The sequence below is a fragment of the Loxodonta africana genome, chromosome 12 (genome assembly GCF_030014295.1).
Source record: "Loxodonta africana isolate mLoxAfr1 chromosome 12, mLoxAfr1.hap2, whole genome shotgun sequence".
Taxonomy (NCBI): Eukaryota; Metazoa; Chordata; class Mammalia; order Proboscidea; family Elephantidae; genus Loxodonta; species Loxodonta africana.
The window spans coordinates 29,527,547-29,549,844 of record NC_087353.1 but is presented as its reverse complement, the minus strand read 5'-3'; the positions used below and the strand labels follow the sequence as shown (position 1 = coordinate 29,549,844).

The 22,298-nt window shown below is 37.8% G+C and overlaps 1 protein-coding gene across 3 annotated transcripts in view; it reads left to right on the top strand.

The window, feature by feature from the left end:
• SMC6 (structural maintenance of chromosomes 6) overlaps nucleotides 1-16,813 on the top strand; it is an 85,922-nt gene extending 69,109 nt beyond the window's left edge. For all 3 annotated transcript variants that reach the window (XM_064295055.1, XM_064295054.1, XM_064295056.1), the window contains 4 exons: nucleotides 2,868-2,973; nucleotides 11,052-11,204; nucleotides 15,224-15,321; nucleotides 16,300-16,813. In XM_064295055.1, the coding sequence (XP_064151125.1) occupies nucleotides 2,868-2,973; nucleotides 11,052-11,204; nucleotides 15,224-15,321; nucleotides 16,300-16,408 (466 nt within the window). In that variant the 3' untranslated portion in view covers nucleotides 16,409-16,813. The remainder of the gene's footprint in view (nucleotides 1-2,867; nucleotides 2,974-11,051; nucleotides 11,205-15,223; nucleotides 15,322-16,299) is intronic.
• The last annotated feature ends 5,485 nt before the right edge of the window (nucleotides 16,814-22,298 follow it).

Below are 22,298 nucleotides of genomic sequence, written 5' to 3'. Positions count from 1 at the left end.
GTTTCATCTCTGATAATCTGCCTTATGAACTTCAGTGTCCCCAGTCTCCCGGCTCTGCCTCCTCAAAGAGGAAGACTTCCAGGCTTTGCCTGGTGTCTGAGTTATCTAGTGCTGCTGTAACAGAAGTATCATAAGTGGATGGCTTTAACAAAAAGAAACTTATTTTCTCATTATTTAGGATGGCAGAAGTCCAAACTCAGGGTGCCAACTCCAGGGGAAAGCTTTCTCTCTCTGTCAGTTCTGGGGGAAGGTCCTGATCATCAGTCTTCCCTGGTCAAGGTCAAGGAACTTCTCAGTGCAGGGACCCCGGGTCCAAGGATGTGCTATTCTCCTGGCTCTTATTTCTTGGTGGCGTGAGGTCCCCATTTCTCTCTGCTCACTTCTCTCTTTTATATCTCAAAAGAGCTTGATTTAAGATACAATCTAATCTTATAGATTGAGTCCTGCCTCAGTAGCCTAACTGCCACTAATCTTACCTCATTACATCATACTAAAAAAAAAAAAAAAAACCAAACCCTTAGCCGTCGAGTCAATTCCGACTTACTGCGACCCTATAGGACAGAGTAGAACTGCCCCATAGGGGTTCCAAGAAGCAGCTGGTGAATTTGAACTGCCAGTCTTCTGGTTGCCAGCCAAACTCTTAACCACTACGCCACCAGGGTTTCCCCATTAACATCATAGAGGCAGGATTTACAACACATAGGAAAATCACATCAGATGGACAAAATGGTGGACAGTCACACAGTACTGGGAATCATGGACTAGTCAAGTTGACCCACATTTTTTGAAGGACACAGTTCAATCCATAACACTTGGGTTTCCACTCCCCTTTTACTCTTTCCTTAAGTAGTAATTTGAGACAGTAGTAAGGTTCATTTTGTTTGTTCCCATATTTCAGAGGTCGCTGTCCTGCACCATCTGATGTCCAAAGTCCGAAAACTCTTGTTTCATATGTTTTGCCCAGTTCTTTAGTGGTTTTAGACTGAAGGGTAAACCCAATCCCTGTTACTCCATTTTTTCCAGAAGCAGAAGTAGGATTTGTCTTTTATGGCATTATCCAGAAAAAAATTATTTAAAATAATTTGTACAAAAGTTTTGGTTTTATAGTTCATTTCCTTAGTATGATTTTTCCACCACCGACTTGTTTTATATTATTTACTCAATCTTAGGAGAATACTGAGAATGATCAAATGTTATAAATCTTCATCTCTTTACACTGGAGAGCCTTGCCATTTTCTGAGGATAGTCTCTTTTAGACATCGCATGAAATACGTATCAGTGTTGAAAGAAAAAAAAGTTAAATTCTTTATTATGAAGCTTAGTGGGAGCGAAAAGCATACCTGTATGGTTTTACTGTAACAGAAAGCTCTGAAAAATAAGGTAATAGTAGTTGCTGTAGCAGCAAAAGAAAATTCAAAGCTCTCAGTATTTTCCAGTGTGGGGATTTAATACAGATTGAGGACTAAAGGAGGGGATTAAGAGGAATAAAATGATAGTGAAGCTGAAGAAACAAGCCTTAGAATCCATTAAAATTAAACAGCAAAGACGTTAAGAAAAATAGTCGCCTACAGCCCACATCTTATTTTCTAAATATCATAAAAGAAATCAAGGCTCCTTAGGAAATGGCTGATTCCAGAACTGGGCAGAGAAGGTACAAGGTGAGCCTCTTGCTGTGCCAGAAAGCCGGGAAGCACTCAAAAAAATGTAGGGTCATGATAAAAGGACACAAGAGTCACCTTGAAGACACTCCCATTGGAGAAATCTAGTACGATTTGAGGGTCAAAAGAAAGAACGAACAGTAGTGGCTGATAAGGAGCCTTGGTAGTACAGTGCTTCAGTGCTCGGCTGCTAACCGTAAGGCAGACAGTTCCAGCTCATCAGCCATTCCACAGGAGGAGAAAACCTGGCAATCTGCTCCCTTAAAGATTACAGCCTAGGAAGCCCTACAGGGAGGTTCTGCTCTGTCATATGGGGTCACTATGAGTCAAAGTCGACTCGATGGCGTAGAACAGCAACAACAACCAAACCAAACCCATTGTCGTCGAGTCAATTCTGACTCATAGCGACCCTACAGGATAGAGTAGACATGCCCCCCAGGGTTTCCAAGGAGCACCTGACGGATTCAAACTGCCGACCTTTCGGTTAGCAGCCATAGCATTTAACCACTACACTACCAGGGTTTCTGCATCAGCAACGGTGGATGTTAACCAAATGAATAAAATAAGAACCTATAAGTTCATACTGATAAATAGAAAGCTAGTTGAGGAAATAAATAATTGAGGAAGAAGGGAAGTTTTTTTTCCAGTAGAATGCCACCAAATAAGTAGGGAAGGAATGATGAACTTTGCATTGTGCCAGGCAATGTGTAAGGCATCATAGGTACAGAAATGAGTAAGAGATTATCCTTACCCTTATTGTTCACTATGAAGTTGAGAGGAAACAAAGGAATATGCAGTTTATTCATTTGTCTTATTCCCACTAGAAATTCAGCCTTTCAAGAACAAGATTTATATCTTATGTTAGTGTAATACCTTATATAAATTAGTTTTATGATTACACATTTATATGGACTGTAATAAAATGGAGTTAATTAAATGTGGAATGGCATCTTTATTCATTTTATAAATGTATATTATAAAAGGAAATGAACTGGAGGAAATGTGGGGACATTCAAATGAATATAAAGACGTAGGAGGAAAAATAATCTAAAATCCCACCTATTAAATAGACAACAAATGTCAGCATTTTGGCATCCTTTTGTCTAGTGTTCTTACACAGACTTCTTACTTCTTAGTCTTAGATCATACCGAATATACAGTTTTGAGTCTTTGTCTTCTTTTTAACGTGCCAAATTTCCTTTTTTCAAGGTGTTTGACTTTACGATGCAAGTTGTACTTTGACAATTTATTATCTCAGCGGGCTTATTGTGGAAAAATGAATTTTGACCACAAGGGCGAAACCCTTAGTATATCAGTAAGTATTTTAATTTGTTGCATCTTAATTGATAAGAAAATTAGCTATTTCTTTTCTTTCGATGAAACATAGGTAAGTTTTAACCCATTGTCTTTGGAACACAAAATAACTTATTTTTAATTTAAGGATAGCTCTTGCCAAAGTGTTAAAAATTACATTGATCTTACTGGCTAAATCTGCTAGTGTAGTTTTTTCCCCCACTAGACAATCAAATTATTTCATTATGATGATAATTGGGAATTTTCTTTTCAGTGACAAGTATTTATATTTCTCTCCATTCTACCAGTTTCTTTTTTGAATTCATGCAGCATTTTAAATTTTATGAATCATTATAGAAAGTCCATCCTCTCTGGTCTCACTGTAGGAAGCCAAGAATAAGTATCTCAAAGAATGTTCTATTCATGTCTCTGTACTATTAACTTCTGAAGCTATCCCTAGATCAGGCCTCTTTTTGAATAAACAAAGCCACCACATTCAGTTTTGTGGAGTCTATGGCTATAGATACTTTTATAGTTGCATGCATTTAAAGATGTGGTGGAAGGATATGGCATTAAAAATTTTGTAACTAGGAAGTCAAGAACAGCTAGGCATTCTTTTTAAGTAATCTGGTACAAAATTTTCTAATAATTGCTTACTACTAAAGTTGCCATAAATGTTATCCTTCCATTTTAATGGTTAGAATAAATATTAGTTGTTTTGATCTTCTGCATTTTAACCAAATTAGAAAGTTAAGTTTACTCTCCCTTTGTTTAAATTTCTATTAGTAAATCATCAGTAGCTTCTCTCACCCACCATTTTTTTTTAAATTTATTTTATTGTATTTTAGACGAAGGTTTACAGAGCAAACTAGTTTCTCATTAAACAATTAATATACATATTGTTTTGTTACATTGGTTGCCAACCCCATGATATGTCAACACTCTCCCCTCCTCAACTTTTGAGTTCCCCATTACCAGCTTTCCTGTCCCCTCCTGCCTTTTCATCCTTGCCCCTGGGCTGGTGTGTCCATTTAGTCTCATTTTGTTTTGTGGACCTGTCTAATCTTTGGTTGAAGGGTGAACCTCAGGAATGACTTCATTACTGAGCTATAAGGGTGTCCAGAGGCCATACTCTTGGGCTTTCTCCAGTCTGTGTCAGACCAATAAGTCTGGTCTTTTTGTGTGTATGTGTGTGAGTTAGAATTTTGTTTTACATTTTCCTCCAGCTGTGTCTGGAACCCTCTCCTGCAATCTCTGTCAGAGCAGTTGTGGTAGAAGCCAGGTACCATGTAGTTGTGCTGGACTCAGTCTGGTGGAGGCTCTGGTAGTTGTGGTCCATTATTCCTTTGGACTGATCTTTGCCTTGTGTCCTTGGTTTTTTTCGTTCTCCCTTGCACCTGTTGGGGTGAGACCAGTGGAGTATCTTAAATAGCTGTTTACAAGCTTCTAAGACCCTGGACTGCTTTTTTATTTTTTAAAGATTCAAATAATCATTAAAAATACAGATTTGAAAGGGTTGGAGAGAATTTTTTGTAGGTCGGTTTGGAGTATGTCATGGTAGTCCAAAGTTCTCACTGAAAACTATGAAAAAGCTGGATGAATTACAAAATTCCTATTTTTAAATATATTGGAAATCCGTAGAAGCAAAAAGGACTAGATGAATTGGAATCCCAAGGGATGTGGGGAGCCTGTCCAAGGTAATCTGACAGTTGCTAGATGTTTTCTTTCCTGCAAGCATTTGCCAATTGTGAGCTTTTGGTGGTAGTAGGGAGCTGGCAAGAAAGAGGAAAGACAAAACAGAGAAAAAGGGCCCCTCTTTGGTAGAATATTTCATTGTCTTGAATTAACACGTATGGGTGATACAGTTATAAGAGACAACAGACTAGTATTTTAACCATGATTAATGTGTTAAAGAAAACAGAATTAAGACAAAATGGACAAAAGTTTCAGCAGAGAATTGGAATCTATAAGAAGTATCAGTAAACCAATACCCATTTTCAGTGAGTTGATTTCTACTCATAGTGACCCTATAGGACAGAGTAGAACTGTCCCATAGAGCTTCCAAGGGCTGTAATCTTTATGAAAGCAAACTACCACATTTTCCTCCCAAGAAACAGCTATTGACTTCCAACTGGACACAGGAGAAGATAAAATTAGTGAATTCTAAGTGGAACAAAAGGAAATAAGAAACTGAACAGCATAAAAACAAAACGAAACAAAACATTGAAATGAGCTTAAGTGATAGATGAGGAGCGTGGTCGGAAGGTATAAGGGTAATTGGAGTGCCAGTAAGATAAAAGAAAGAATGGTCGGAGAGAACATTTGAAGAGATAATGGTTGAGAATTTTCAAAACTAAAATATATCAACCCAGATTCAGGAATCTCAGCAATCCCCAAGTGAGATAAATACAAAGAAAACTACACCAAAGCACAAGGTAGTCAAATAGCTAAAAACCAAAGACAAAAAAGCAATCTTAAAAGCACCCAGAAAAAAATTTAGGCATTACTTTCCAAAGAGCAGCAATAAAAAGGCAAAGTTGTTAATAGAAATTGTTCAAGGTAAATGTCAACCACTAAACTTCAAAGTGACAAAGGAAAGAAAAAAAAAAAAAACTATCTAGAATTCTATAACTAAGAATAATATCCTTCAAAAAAAAAAAAAGAAATCAAGATGCCCACGAGAAATACTAAAGATTTTCAGGTGAAAGAAAATTGATCCCTGGTGTAAACATGGAACTGTAGGAAGAAATGGAGATAACTGCAAAAAGGTGTATGTAAAATAGCTTCAGCTGTCTGAAACACCAGTAATAATAGCGTCTTGAGGGGCTACAGAAGGTAGAATAAAATACATGACAACAATAGCACAGGAAGGAGATGAAAGTGTATAGTAGATAAACTATTGTAAGGTTCTTGCATTGTTCAGGAAGTAATACTAATATTAATTTAAGGCAGACTAGTAAAGAAGCATACTGCAATGTTTAGAGTGGCCACTGAGAATTACAAAAGTATACCTAATTAAAAAGCTAATAGAAACCAAATAAAAAGATTTTTAAAAAACTTCTGATTAGATGAGGGGGAATGGAAGAAAGAAACAAAGAACATATGGGACAAAAGATTGTCAGACTGGTTAGAAAAATGTAAGAGCCAACTTTATACTGTTTACAAGAGACACTTAGAATGTTAACATAAGGACAGAGAAAGATTCAAAGTAAAATGAGGAAAAAATACACCATGTAGGCAACCACAAGAAAGCTGATGCTGATAAAGCTATATTAATAACAAATAAGATAGGCTTTAAGGCAAGAAGTATTATTAGAGGTCCAAAGTAGTACTTCATAGTGATAAAAGTTATTTCAAAAAGATTTTAATTTATATGTACCTGATAACACAGACTTTAAAATATATAAAAGAGGGAAAAAAAGCAAAGTAGAAAAATGAACAATTATAGTTGAAAATTTTAACAAACATTTGTCAGTAATTGATGAAACAAACAGATTATAAATCAGTAAGGATGGACCTGTTTTTACACAAATAACACGTGCTATCTGCATTTTTTAATTTTTGTCTGCATTTTTTTGCTAGCCACACGCCCTCCCCGCCATGAAATGAAAATTTTTTTACAGCAATGTGTGGAAGAGGATTGGCATGGCAGTGCTTGTGAGGGTGACTTGCAGGGGAAGGGCGTGGCCAGCAAACACAGAAGGTGTGCATTATTTGGGTAAAAATATGATAAGCACATGAAAAAGTGCTCAGAATCATTAGTCATCAAAGAAATACAAATTTATACCACATTAAGTTGTTCTTAAGGTCCCTGGGTGGTGAAAACAATTTGCATTTGACTTTTAACTGATGTAGGTTGTCGATTCGAACCCACACAGTTGCACTGAAGAAGAAAGACTTGGCAAAAGGCCTGGCGATCTGCCTCAGTAAAGATTACAGCCAAGAAAACTCTATGGAGCAGGCCTACTCTTAAAACAATGGGTCGCCACAAGTCAGAATCTACTAGTAGTAGAAATAATCCAGGGGTCCATCAACAGATGAGTGGATATATCCATACAATGGAGAATTATTCAGCCATAAAGAGAAATGAAGTTCTGATAAACTATGGCATGGATGATCCTTGAAAATATTGTGCTAAGTGAAATAAGTCAGACAGAAAAGAACAAATATTGCATGAGCCCACTTAAGTGAAATGTCTAAGAATAAAGAGATGCATACTGTTACGGATTGTATTGTGTCCCCCCAAAATGGGTGTTGTAAATCCTAATCTCTGTCGGTAGCTGTAATCCCGTTTTGGAATGGGTTGTCTTTGTTTTGTTAACAAGGCAGAATTCAAATTGGTATGTCTCGATTCCCTCTCTTTTGAGATATAAAAGAGATTAAACAAACAAGTAATCAAGCAGAGCTGGGGGGAGGATACATGTCAAGCCAGATGGTGATCGCCAAGGAACCAGGAAACAGAAGCTACAGAGACAAGGTCATTCCCCCAGAGTTGACAGAAAAAAAGCTCTCTCCTAGAACCAGTGCCCTGAATTCAGACTTCTGGCCTTCTAAAATGTGAGAAAATAAATTTCTATTTTTTAAAGCCTTCCACTTGTGGTATTTCTATTACGGGCAACACTAGATAACTCAGACAGAATTTGGTAGTGGGACTGGGGTGCTGCTTTAACAAATGCCTAAAATGTGGATGTGGTTTTGGTATTGGGTAATAGGTAGATGCTGAAACAATTTTGCCGTGCTTTTAGTAAGGCCCTGCGTTGCCTTGAAGAGACTATTGGGAGAATCCTGGCTGTCAGAGAGGATTCTGACGAGGGCTCAGAAAGAATGGAACGCTGTCAGGAGAGCTTCTGTCACGAACAGGATGTTGCTAGAGCCATGGGTGTTAAACGTACTTCCGGTGAGGCTTTAAAAGGAAATGATGGACGTGTGATTGGACAGTGGAAGAAGAACGATGCTTTTTATGTGACGACAAAGAACTTGGCTGAATTATGTTCAGATGTTTGGTGGAAGGTAGAATTTGTAAGTGGTGAACTTGGAAATTTAGCTGAGAAGATTTCTAAGCAAGATCTTAAAGGGGCTGTGTGGTTTCTCCATGCGAGAGAAAAGACATGGACTTAAAAATGAACTGTCCAAAGTGAAAATGAAACTTAAAGATTTGGAAAATTCTATTGTACAAACTAAGGACATGTGTCCTAGAATTTTCACCAAGAAAGTGGCTACACAGTCTTTTGTTAAGGAAATGAAGCCTGTGACTGATGACTTCAACCAACCACCACAGCAGAAAACCCATTTTTTTTTTTTTTTTAGATTGAAGGGGGCCAGGTCAGGATAAAACAAAAGAAAGCTGCCTGCCTTCTAGAATTATACAGGCGGGAAACAGACCTATAAAAGTTACATCTGTTGTCCTCCAAAAAAAGAAACGGACCATCCCTGATACAACGGCTCAATGATCAGCAGAACTGCTGGAAGGAGAATGGGAAGCAGGGCTGCCTTGGTTTAAAGCATGGAGTCATGGTCTCTCCTAGGTCTCAGAGGGTGGAGCTACAGCCCCTGGAATTCAAAGAGCCAGATTTTCACCAGTTTTTTTCCAGAGTGTTGGGCTGCCCTTCAAGTGTGCCTGGAGGACAGGGCCACTACCCAAAGCCGGAGGGAGCAGAGTTGCCAACCCAGTAGGCCTGGAAGGTGGGGCTGAAGTCCAGGGCGATGGGGCCTCCACCCAGAATCTGGAGAGTGTGGCCAACACCCAGAGTCTGGAGGGCAGGGAGGGCTGTTGTCCAGATGGTCTCAGAGAACAGAGGATTATTTTCAAGCCTTGAGAGCTAATGTAAATTGATCTGCTGAGTTTTGGACTTGTTGGTGCCCATTATCTCTTCTTTCCCTCCAATTTCTCCCATTTGTGATGGAGATGTCTACCTTGTGCCTGTTCTACTATTGTACTTGGGAAAGAGATAACTTACAGTCTAGATTTCATAGATTTCTAGGTTCACCGATGAAGAGAAATTTTGCCTCAGAGGGGGCAGAATTTTGCTTAAAGCCTCACCTGTATTTGATTTAGGTGATTCAGTAGATGAGATTTCGGACTTGGAGCAGATTTAAGACTTTTGGAATTGTGTGATGAGGTGAACTTTTGGGATTGTGTGATGAGGTGAATGTTTTGCATGTGGCAAGGATGTGAATTTTTGAAGGCCAAAGGGTAGAATGTTTTGGATTGACTTGTGCCCCCTCACCCTCAAAATAAAATATGCGTTGTAAATCCTAACCTCTGTGCCTGTGGTTATAATCCCATTTGGGAATGGGTTGTAGTTGTTATGTTAATGAGGCAGAATTGATGTAGGGTGCATCTCTAGTCGCCTTTTTTGAGATACAAAAGAGATCCAACAAGCAAGTGAGTAAGCAGAGCTGGGGGGAAGATAGATGCTGAGCCAGCACACTGAATTTAGACTTCTAGACTCCTAAACTGTGAGAAAATAGATTTCTGTTCGTTAAAGCCCTCCACTTGTGGTATTTCTGTTATGGCAGCCCTAGATAACTAATATACATACAGACAACCGTTTATTAGTGCTTACCAGGAACAGGGTGGAGTGGAGTAAGGGGAATTACTGTATAAGGGGCACTGAGCCTCTGTTAAGGTGATGGAGAATTTTGGAAATAGTGGTGATGGTTATAAAAAAAAAAAAAAAATTTTTTTTTTTTTTTTTTTTTTTACAACGTGATGAATATAATCAGTGTGACTGAGTTGTGCTCATAAAAATGGTTGGAATGACAAATATTTTGTTATATGTATTTCACCCAATATAAAAGTATTTTAAAAAAGATTGAAATGGAAATGTTGTATATATTTTTACCTCAATAAAATATATATGTATCCATATATATATATAAAACAAAGGATCTTTAAGTTATTTAGTCTTCATTTTACAGACAAGGAAGCTGAGATAAGGGAAATGATAAGTTAGTAATAGACCAGGGGTAAAATGTAAATCTCTGCAATGTATCTAAGGCTTCATTTGTTAGATTTATACACAATGCAGTTTGGAACAAAGTGTTGCATCCTGGCATTTAATTCTTGATTTTATGGGGTTTTTTTAGTTTGGTTTGCTTTGGTTTTTTGCTGCTTAGGTTGATGTTGCTGCTTTCATTTGAGTTTTCTGGTTATAGGTGGTAAGTATATAATTTTACTATATGTTTAAAAATTGAGGATGTTTATAATCCTCAAAGTATTAAATGAATTCTCACTTGAGAAGGTATGTAGTTTTTCAGATACTAGATTGGAAAGTATTTGAAGCACCGTGTCTGCTGGGGACGTAAAACTGATTGGTGCTCTACCTCTTGTGTACCAAGCAGAAGTATGTGTCTCTGGAATGCTATCAGAACAAAATAGAATCTCCTCCTAGTGTTATTCAGTATTGTTTTCTCAGGGAGTTGTATGAAAGAATTTATTATTTTTAATGCATTTTTTTCTTGTTCCCATGAGCTCTTACTTAGTAAAGTGGTGTTTGTTGTTGTTTGTTTCATTTTGTTTTTAAGGAGGTGTCATTATAAACTCATGGATTTTTAAAGATAGTCACATGTTTTAATCCCTTACTGCTGTTATTTTTTGGCCAGTGTGAGCCTCTTTAAGTTGGTCCTGAAAAGTTTTACTGGGTGTCATTTTGATATCCAATAATTACTTTAAAAACAATTTAGCCACTAGGTGTCACTGTAATTCAAGTAACAAAAGATTAAGTATTTATAACTGTTTCAAAGTATAAGAGCTTTAGATGGGCTGGCTTAAATTCTTAATTTTGATCACTAATGTTTACCGAACATTAACACTTGTATAGTTAAACCTTTAGAATTTTTGTATGTTAGATTCACTTACAGTAAGAAAAAGCTTTCAATTTGATTAACAAATATCATTATGTAGCTTTTTACTGTAAAATATTTTAGAGGAAATAGATGTCATTTTCACATCACTAAATGATTTTATTATGATCATTGTGTTTTTTGTTTTGTTTCTCTTTTTACTATGAACCCATTATATCTAATACTAGCTAACTCATGTTGTAAAGAATTTAACCTGACTTATTTTTTGTCCCTTGTTAAATCGTTCCATTGAAGGTTCAGCCTGGAGAGGGAAATAGAAGTGCTTTCAATGACATGAGAGCCTTATCTGGAGGAGAACGTTCTTTTTCTACGGTTTGCTTCATTCTTTCTCTGTGGTCCATTGCTGAATCTCCTTTCAGATGCCTGGATGAATTTGATGTCTACATGGTATTGTTAAATTTTCAGTTGTCTGTTTTTTTGTTCTGTTTGAAATGTGCATTTTGAAAGGAAGAACTGTTTGTTTAGTTTTACCTAAAACAGAAAGAATCTGCCCTAACACTTTAGCCTGGTAAGTGGTATGGAAGAACTGAAGAGTTCTGGTTCTCTCCCTTGCTACGTACAACACCTATAGAGGTGCCGTCCTGGATTTCGTCCCCTTCTATCCCATCATGGATAGTCTTACCCTCCTTCAGATAGTCTCTCTCTCCTCCAGCCTCTTCCCTAGTTTTTTCCGTCCACCTACAAACATGTTCAGTCTTTTCCATTTATTTTAACACAAAATTATAACCAGTTCACCACCCATGTTTTAACTAACGCTAGCTACTATTCATTCTGTCCCCTCACAGCCACGTTTTTTCAAAAGAGCGATGCATGTAATATAAGGGAGCATGAGCATTTGACCTTGAAGATTAAAAACTCAGAGCCTGAGACCTGGTTCTGCCACCGACTACCCAAATGACTTTGGGCAAAGTATTTGTCTTTTTTGGATCTCAGTTTTTCATCTTTAAAATAGAAGTGTTTATGCTTCCTGTCTCAAGGTTATCACTGAGGCTTGAATGAGGCCTAGCATGCTGTGCACTTACTGTGGTGCAGGCACAGAGTGAGCACTCACACACGACTAAGCATTCTCTTCTTCCCATCCCGTTCTTAATCCACTGTAATCTGAGTGTAGACTATAGTTCTTCAGCACAACTTCTTTAGCAAAGATCATAAATGAGCTTTTAATCTTAACTATCTTTCATCCCTTAAAAATGTGTCTACTTGCCAGCTTCCACCCTCCTTTTCCCATTCCCGTCTTCTGCTTTTGGTTCTCTGTCTGCCAGGCTGCCTCCCCTAATTCTGTTGCCCTTATATATTTGAGGTATTCTTTGTCTTGTTTTGTTACTGTTGCTGGTTTTCCTGGATACTGTACCGTACCCCCTACCCCACCACATGCACACACACAGTCCCCAAAACTAGAGCTACTTATATTTGGATGCCTACTCAATGTAAGTATCTCCTCCTGACAGCTCTCTTGCTTTTGAGACCCACATGCCCAGTTATTTTTTGGTCTTCATTAGTAAACAACTGGTTATCTCTAACTCAACATGTCTGATGCTAAATGTATCATCTTCTCAAAGCCTATTCCTTTTTCTGAATCCCTACCTTGATTTGTGGCAAACTGTCATTACAAACCCAGTCACCTAATTTTGAAACCTGAGATTTATCTGTGATTCTTCCTTTTTTACCACCACATTGTCTGACCTCTGTCTGTTCCTCTTTTAAAATCTGTCTTTAGCTGCTGGCCTCTTCTTTCTCACTGAAATACTCTTTGTCTCTCAGCCCCATCTCCTAACCTTTTGCCTGTTGTAATGGTCTCATCCCCATCTCCTAACCTTTCGCCTGTTGTAATGGTCTCACCCCCATCTCCTAACCTTTCGCCTGTTGTAATGGTCTCATCCCCATCTCCTAACCTTTCACCTGTCGTAATGGTCTCATCCCCATCTCCTAACCTTTCGCCTGTTGTAATGGTCTCATCCCCATCTCCTAACCTTTCACCTGTTGTAATGGTCTCATCCCCATCTCCTAACCTTTCGCCTGTTGTAATGGTCTCATCCCCATCTCCTAACCTTTCGCCTGTTGTAATGGTCTCATCCCCATCTCCTAACCTTTCGCCTGTTGTAATGGTCTCATCCCCATCTCCTAACCTTTCGCCTGTTGTAATGGTCTCATCCCCATCTCCTAACCTTTCGCCTGTTGTAATGGTCTCATCCCCATCTCCTAACCTTTCGCCTGTTGTAATGGTCTCATCCCTATCTCCTAACCTTTCGCCTGTTGTAATGGTCTCATCCCCATCTCCTAACCTTTCGCCTGTTGTAATGGTCTCATCCCCATCTCCTAACCTTTCGCCTGTTGTAATGGTCTCATCCCTATCTCCTAACCTTTCGCCTGTTGTAATGGTCTCATCCCCATCTCCTAACCTTTCGCCTGTTGTAATGGTCTCATCCCCATCTCCTAACCTTTCGCCTGTTGTAATGGTCTCATCCCCATCTCCTAACCTTTCGCCTGTTGTAATGGTCTCATCCCCATCTCCTAACCTTTCGCCTGTTGTAATGGTCTCATCCCCATCTCCTAACCTTTCGCCTGTTGTAATGGTCTGCCGTCCAGGCTCCCAGACTTTCACCTTGCTCCTTCTTCAGCCCATCCTCTACCTTTTTGCTATGTTTATCTTTGTAAAACAGATCTGATTGTGGTCACTTGCTCTGTTTAAAAGCCTTTAGTGGTTACTTACTGTATGGGATAAATTTTTATTCTGTAGTGTAACTTAACCGACCCTTTGTGATATTGTATCTGTCTGCTTTTCCAGAGTGCTAAGCTCCTTGGGATTTTCTGAGCACACTGTGTCTCTCCCTTTTATACACTTGTATCATTCCCTGTGATGCTCTTTTTCGTGGTATTGTCAAACTGTCCTACTCATCTTTCAAGACTCGGTTCAGATGTCACCTTTACGAAGCCTTTGATGATCACCATCCCCTGTCAGTCCGGATTAGGAGCTGCTCAGAGCTCTTAACACCACCTTGTATCAGCTTACACTATTAGAATGTTTTTATCGCGTTGCAGTTGCAGTTTTCATGTCTGAATCTCCCGCCAAATAGCAACTGTTTTTAAGGTTATGGAATATGTCTTAATCATATTTGTACCTTCTAAAGCCTAGCACATAACAAGCATTTAGTAAATGTTTTTTACATGAATCAGAATTTATACCTCTAAATGAGTGTTGTATAGTCCTTCGGTGCCAGTTTTTTCGTGTGGTGTCACTGCAGAAGACTGGTTAGAGATTCCTCTGAGAATTAACTTCAAAGCTAATTCACAAGTCATAGATGATCACTCTTTGCTTTTGTCCAAAATGGTACCACGCAATTTATTCCCCAATTTGAGCAGTTTCTTTCTGAAATTTAAACTTTCTCAATCACACTGGCATTTTGCCCCCATTGAAATTATTCAGAGGAATGTGCCCAAGTTCTGAGAACCAACTCAAAGGAAATGACTCAAAGTTTTGCATTGAAGGTGTTGTCCTTAAATCACAGGCACCGCCCCCCCCCCCGCCCCCGCAGTTGCTTTGAAAGACAATGATCAGTTTGAGCAAGCTCTGGTTATTTTTGTTAACTTCAAGTTAGATGACTTTACAGATATGCCTGATAGAATATTCCTATTAATAAGAGCCATTGAATAATACAACAGGTTTTGAGTCCCCTGATTGCCTACAAAGCCCATGTTCTAAACCATCATCCTATATTGCCACAAGGTTTCAATAGACCTTTAAAAATATATACCTTAACTTTCAGGGATTGTTAAGGGGGGCCACTTTGTTTTTTGGTTTTTGTTATTTAACTAAGAAAATGTAAGCACTCATTCTAATTCATTGAATTTCAAAGCCTATTATAACTAAGCATTAGTGGTTCTTTTCTATACACTAATATACAGTTTAACTTATTTTAAAGATTCAGTAAAGAAACAAGGTTTACCTCGTTTAAAACATAGATGGCAATTGCAGGGGACAGAGTTTTTAAAATACCTTAATCATTGAGGAGAAATTTGAGGGAATAATTTTGGTACTAGAAACTTCTGTTATTATTCAGAGTGATGAACCATTATTGTACCAATTAGAATCATTCTGTAACATTTAGTTGTGTCTTGAATATTTTTGAGTTATTTTACTTTAATTACTAAATATATTTAAGGGGGGAGGGCTATACATACATACAAATAATTTTACTGTAGAAATTACCAGGAAGATATATTTAATGAGTTATTTTCCCTAATAGTTTCCTGATACTGTCTTTTTGCGCATGAATTCCTTGGTATTACAGGTAAGGTAATGGCTAATTCCTGAATTAGAAGTCCAAATGTCTGTGTCAGCCAGCAACATGCTGCTTTGACAGAATCACTGTTTGCAGAAGAGTGATCTTTTAACCTTTGTTCTTCAGGATATGGTTAATAGGAGAATTGCAATGGACATGATTCTCAAGATGGCTGATTCCCAGCGATTTAGACAATTTATCTTGCTTACCCCTCAAAATATGAGGTAACTTTTAAAAATGCTTTTGTGGAAACATATGTCAAGTATAGAAAAGAGGAATGAAATATTTTGTAATCTTAATTTTTAATACAAATGTATAAATGGCCAATATAAAAGGAAAAATCAGCCCCTGTACTAGTTCAGGAGATTGAAGATGGTTTTTCCTTTCTTAGATATTTAGAATTTTATTTGTGTTATCTCTCTTCCAAGTTGATGGGAATATGATTATTGATCTATTACTATTTCTATTTTGAGTCTGCTTCTCTGTGGTTGTTATGACCAACTAATATAATTTTAGCAACTCAATTTAGACTAAAGAAATGATTCATTATTTCCTAGCCTTGACTGTTTTCCTTGTGACTTATAAGCACCAGTCTTTCTAAATAAAACTCTCTATCTGTTGTCAGTCAGCATTTATTGCGTGGCATAGTGGTTAAGTGGTACAGCTGCTAACCAAAAAGTCGACAGTTCAAATCCACCAGGTGCTCCTTGGAAACTCTGTGGGGCAGTTCTACTCTGTCCTATAGGGTCACTATGAGTTGGAACCGACTCGACGGCAATGGTTTTTTTTTTTTTTTTTTTTACAGTGTGTCAGGCACTATGTCACTTAGAGGTGATAGTCTATTTCTAAAGTGGTCACTTGATTATATGAGTATTTATATTTGTGATTGGTAATAATTGGTAAGTCCTTCCTGGCTAGAAAAGAAGAACAAGGGTTAGAAGAGTTATATATACAGAGCTTCTTTAATTTCTTTTTCCTATGTACTGAAAATCCATGGCATCCAACAGGAAGTTAATTTTTAAAAATGACAACAGATTATTTCCTTGTTACAAATTTTATTTCTCCTAGAACTCTAGATATTAGATATATCCCCCATTAGCAGATAATAGCCATTTAGATGTATATTTTCATATAGTAATATTAGACTTTTTTGGAATATGGAAAAACTTTTATGAAAAATTAAGTAATTTTGTTTCCTTTAGCTCACTTCCTTCAAGTAAACTGATTAGAATTCTTCGAATGTCTGATCCTGAAAGAGGACAAACTACATTGCCTTTCCGACCTGTAACTCAAGAGGAAGAGGAAGATTGAAGTTGATTTGTAACTTAATATATCACGTCCTCGTCTTGAAAGATTTGTAATGGGAAAAAAAATTCAGGATTATTTGTTGAATTGAAATTAAACTGCAGATACTTCTAAAAAGAAATTACTTATGTATCTGATCACAGTAAAATGTGTAAATAAGGCTAGAAACCTAACTGTAACCAGCAATTTAAAATTACTATCACTTTACTTTGAGAAAATCAGCTTCATAGTACTGGTTTTAAATCTTTTTAAGTTTGTTTTTTAACCATCTACTTTTATAGATTCTTTTTCAGAAGTAAAATTTTGTATATATGTGCATATCTGTTTAGTTTGGTTTCATTTCTACAGTATTTTGTAAGAATTAAAATAAAAACTTGAACACCTGATTATATTTGATTTTGCTTTTACAGAATATTACATCATGTAGTTAAGTTATAAAAATAGATGAAGAGAGGGAATTCTCATTTGTGGGGATGAGGTGGAGGGAGGTCTCTGGACAAGGATGGGGTTACAGTGGATTTATAGTGATTTTATAATAATTAGGAGCAACCTGTACGCAGCTCTTTCATGACAATTGTTTTTATCCTAATAATGCATATACCTTGGACAAAATCCCTGCCTACAGATAATTTTTAACCCCAGAAAAAACCCCAGAGATATAACTAAATTTGGACTATAACTTTTAATTACTGTAATTCATCAAACTGAAAGTTATTTATTTATAAGCCACTATTTTATGGGAAACTGAGAAAAAGCACTGCCAACAATGACACGGTTTCTCTCATTTCCTTAGCTATTCACCACCAACTTAAAGAACAGTCTGTAACCAATATCAGAACTGGATAATGACTCCGTGTTTCATCCTGACCTGCAGCATGCTTGCCTGGTTCATAGTCCCTCAGTTTTGTAGTCTAGGAGCTCTCAGGCTGAGGCTCAGCTGAGAAGAGGACACAGGTCAGAGGAACTCTGCAGACCAGGCTGAGAGGCTAGGAGTGGGTGGTGTTGGGGCAGAGGGCTACTGCTTAGCACCACTTCTCAAGGAGCAGCAAGAGTGGTGGCAGGAGTCAGACAGCCAGTTGTTGATTGTGAGCTGACATCATCCTGGTTTCAAAAATGTTAAAAATATGCTTAGGATGATAAAATGCTCTATAGTGTAAGAAATGGTATTTGTGAACATTTTTTAGAAATCATAGGAATAGGATTGCTGCCCGTATTCTCTATGTTTAGAACTAGGATTAGTGCTAAACTTAAGAAAGACATGCCTATCCAAAAAAAGCATTCCCTATATTGCTAGCAATAAACGTTAGAATAAATACTTATGAAATGGAAAAGGCAATACCTAAGAAAAGGGAAGTATTTTAAGAGCAAGGACATGTGCATAGTTATTGAGGAAAATTGGGTTTTATTTTTTATTTTTGTGGGAACAGGAAGTCTGATTTAGTCTTAAATTGAGATCAGTTGAGAAATGAGAGGTCCCAAAACTTATGCTTTTCTGCTTTAAGAATTTACAGAAAGAGAAAAATGTGACGTTTTAAACATTCCCCATTGACCCTACAAAGTCTAATTTTTAAGTTCTGTTTACAGCTCATTTATACCAAAACTTTTAAAATACATGTGGTTTTTCAAATAAAATAAGTGTTGTTGTTGTTGTTAGGTGCCCTTGAGTCGGTTCCAACTCATAGCAGCCCTATATACCACAGAACGAAAACACTACCTGGTCCTGCACCATCCTCACAGTTGTCGTTATGCTTGAGCCCATTATTGCAGCCACTGTGTCAGTCCATCTATCTCATTGAGGATCTTCTTTTCCGCTGACCCTCTATCAAGCATGATGTCCTTCTCCAGGGTCTGATCCTTCCTGACAACATGTCCAAAATATGTAAGACACAGTCTTGCCATCCTTACTTCTAAGGAGCATTCTAGTTGTACGGAATAAAATAAGTAGAATATATCAAATGCATAAACTTAGTAATTTCAGTGTCTGAGTTTTTGTGATAGTGTGTGAATGTTGTGGTTCTTAATACCCAATGGGAAATGTAATCCTCAGGTATCCAGGCATCTCTTGTTGAATTGAATTTTATCCGCTGCCTTTGACCTGGCAGTTTTGGTTTTAACCTTTGTAAGTGAATACATCTTTATTTAATGTTCTAATTAATAGTAATATTAGAGTAAAAACTAATTATCCTTTTAAAATATGTGTAACTTCTAAAAGTAAAACAATATATATACACTAAGGTCATGCTTTTGTGAATTGGGGAAGGTAGTATTGACTAAATTGAACCTGTATGAATAGGGACTTGCGATCATACAGATAACACTTCAACCCCTAGTTTTTCATTAGTGCAGCTATAACTGAATAAAGTAAGTCCCAGAAAACAAGGAAGAGTTCTTGGAAGTCTTAAATTCTACTTCCTCAAATCTTGGGGTAGAAATTATTAAAATCATTATTCTCAAAGTGACAAATGTGATGAGTTTTAATAAACCAAGGTATAAATATTGACAACCAACACTAAGAATTCAGGCATTGCCTTCTTTTGAAAATATTTTTAAGTTTCCACCTCTCCTGTCCCCTAGTACTTTTCTTGCATGGCTTCAAAAAGCCTCAGTTGTTTATATCTGAAGACTAAACTGCTTAAATTCTGTTTAAAAAATTATTGCGACTCATGAGTTGGACCAGAAATGTTGCAGACTGTGATGAAGATCAGGTGATTGGGAAGTCCAATTAAAAGTTCTCCTGAGTAGAAATCAGATGTGAGAAGAAAGGCAAAGTGTTTATAATGTCAAGAGGTAATTGTTTTCTGGTTAGATTATGACTTGTTTATACCAATGAGCATGAAGGTGGCAGAGGACCGGGCAATGTTTTGTTCTGTTATACATAAGGTCACCATGGGTTAGAGCCAACTCAGTGGCTGCTAACAACTACAACATATTTACAGAGATCCTTTTGCTTTGACCCACTCTAAGGCTTTCAGGAGAATTGCTTTGAAACTCAGAGTCCTGAAAGTTTAAACAGTTACTGATGTTTCACGACTTGAGTAAATGCTCATGGATTTGAAGATACATCAAAATAGTATTTAATAGGAAAAGTTTTCGTTTTTTAAAGAGTGGTGAAGTAATAATGTGGATATGAATTAGCTGTGTCTTTGAGTCAGGGAATGAATTTTTTTCTTAATCATGTATAGTATTGGTACCAATTGTCACTGAATCAGTTCTAACTCATGGCAACCCCATGGATGTCAGTAAAGCTGTGCTCCATAGAGTTTTCAATAGCTGGTTTTTTTGGAAGTAGATCACCAGGCCTTTGTTCTGAGGATCATATTGATAATAGCCTATTACATTTTGGCTATGGCATCTGTATGGAATTCATAGAAGCTAAAGGCAACATGAGCATACTCAGTATAATCATAGCAAGATTACGAGGGGTTTTGTTGCCTAATTTTTCTTCAGTTTGAGAATGTGGAGGTTAATTCATTTAGAAACAAGTTCCTGCCATGTGGTAGGGACTATTCTAAGCACATGGAATACTGCAGTGAGTAATACTTCTTCCCTCATGTAGCTTAAAATCAAGTTGTTGATTCTGACTCATGGTGCCTCTGGGTGGGTTCAAACTGCCAAAGTTTCAGCTAGTAATTGAATGCTTAACTGTTTGTACCACCCAGTGATGCCATAAAATCGAGTTTGGGAGACAAACAATACCCTATATAACTTCAGGTAATGGTAGTTCTTAAGAAAACCAACAAAGTAGGGTAAGGAGCTTAGGGTAGAGTGTAAGGAGTTTGAATAAGTGTTAAAGGAAGACCTCTCAGAGGTGGTTATTTCATCAGAGGCCTGAAACAAGTGAGAAGTTAAGTAGGGAAATGATCCCAGGCAGAGGAAATGAGTACAGAGGCCTCGAGGTAAGAACAAACGCTCCAGGAATCATAAGGCCGGTGCAGACAGAGTTTAGTGACCAAAAGGGAGCTTCATGGGTAGGAGATAAGGTTTAGAGGCAGAAGCAAGAAAATATAGGTCCCTAAAGACATTGTAAGCAGGTTTTCAGACCTGGTCTGATAGGGATTTTTAAAAAACCCTATGGTTGCTCTGTGACTACATCAGGGTAGGGTGAACATGGGAAGAGGGTAAGCAATTTGGAGGCCTTTGCAGTGGTCCTGGTAAGCAGTCATGGTGACCTGGGCAAAGACGGTGGAGATAGAAGTGTTCAGATTTGAAATGATAAATCCAGCAAGACTTACTGATGATAATACTTGGAATTGTGAGAGAGGAGCCCAGGATAATTTCATTGGGGGCTGGGACTTAACTGGGTGAATGATGATATCATTCGTGGAGATGGGGAAGAGAGTGCTGACGAGGGAGAAGAGGAAAGGGGGTCAGGTTTGAGCCTGCTACATTTAAGATGCCTGTTTAGACTCCTGGATCGGAATACTTTAAATTGATAAGTATAAGAAATTGGAAAATGGTAAAAGCCTAGAGACCAAGATCTCACCTACAAAAGGCTGGGGAAAATCCAAAGTGCATGTCCAAAATATTTGAGAGACTTAATTGCTTACAAGAAAGGAGCTAAGGGAAAGGTATATCATTGTGTTTAGAAGCTTAATAGACTTGTCAGTTTCTTGCTAGACGTCTACATGTAATTTCCTGTTAAGACTCTCTGAAGGCATCTATTCAAGTCTTTTTTACTTTCTTGACATGGTTTCTGTGGAGGAAGTATGCATCTGGCTTCTTACTCCTCCAGAGACTGCAATCCTGAATGAGTGAATTACAGGAAAAATGAAGCCCTAAGGCAATATGGATCCCTTCTTAAAATAACTTAGAATTATTCAGGAAATAAGGAAGAAACAGAATCTTAGGACTTCTAAATGCAGATAAAATTGAGGCTAAGACATTTGGGGTAGCGCCCCTTTAGTACAGCAGCAGGTGTTAAACAGCTAATTAACATGATAATCAAAATGGCATCTGAACTTAAGCTTGAACCTGTGGAACCCAAGCCCATTTCAATGATTAGAGGAAGCCTGTTCTTTCCCAAGGTACCAGTAGAGCTGGTTGGTTATCAAGGTCAGTGAAGGTCCTGGCTGCTAAGGTATTTCTGTGTTTAAATGGACTCCATAGCAGAGAATTGAGTTAAATATACTCCTCAGTTTATGGCTCACCTTCATCATTGGTCCATGCAGAATTTCTCCTTTCAGTTTCTCTGTAGCAGATTGTATTTTCCAAAGATGGCCACAATAATAGGCCCTACCCATGTTCTTCCAAAATCTTGACTTGTAGAGTCTAATTCACTTCTTAATCTGGGCAGATTTGTAGATCAATTATAACAAATAGAATGGAGCAGAAATGACTATGACTTCCAAGATTACGTCTGAAAAGGCAACAAGACTCCCACCTTCATCACCAGAATCCTCATGCTGGAGTCCTGTACTGCCCTGGAAGCAGTCGGAGTTCCCTGAAACTGTCATGTCGTAAGGAAGCCTGAGATGCCCAGCCAGCCCTCAGCTTCTCCCACCCCCTATTTTCCACCTTGGGAGCCACTGTCTCACTGTAACTGTATGAGAGATCCCAAACCAGAACTGCCCAACTAACATGGTCCTGAATTTGTGGCTCACAAAAATCATGCGAGATTGTTATTGTTTTAAGTTACTATGTTTGGGGTGATTCATTACATTGCAATAGTAACTGGAACAGATTTTGGTGTCTGGAAGTAGAATACCATAATAAAAATCTAAACCATGTAGCATTGACTAGAAGGACCTTGAGGAGATTGTCCAAGAAGCCTAGAGGGCCGTGAGGAACGTGTTAGCAAAAGTTTAAAGGGCCTCAAAAATGTTTTCAGTGAGGGCTAAAGCAAAGCAAGGAGAACGTAATTGGAAGCAGGAGGAAAGGAGACGTTTGTTATATAGTG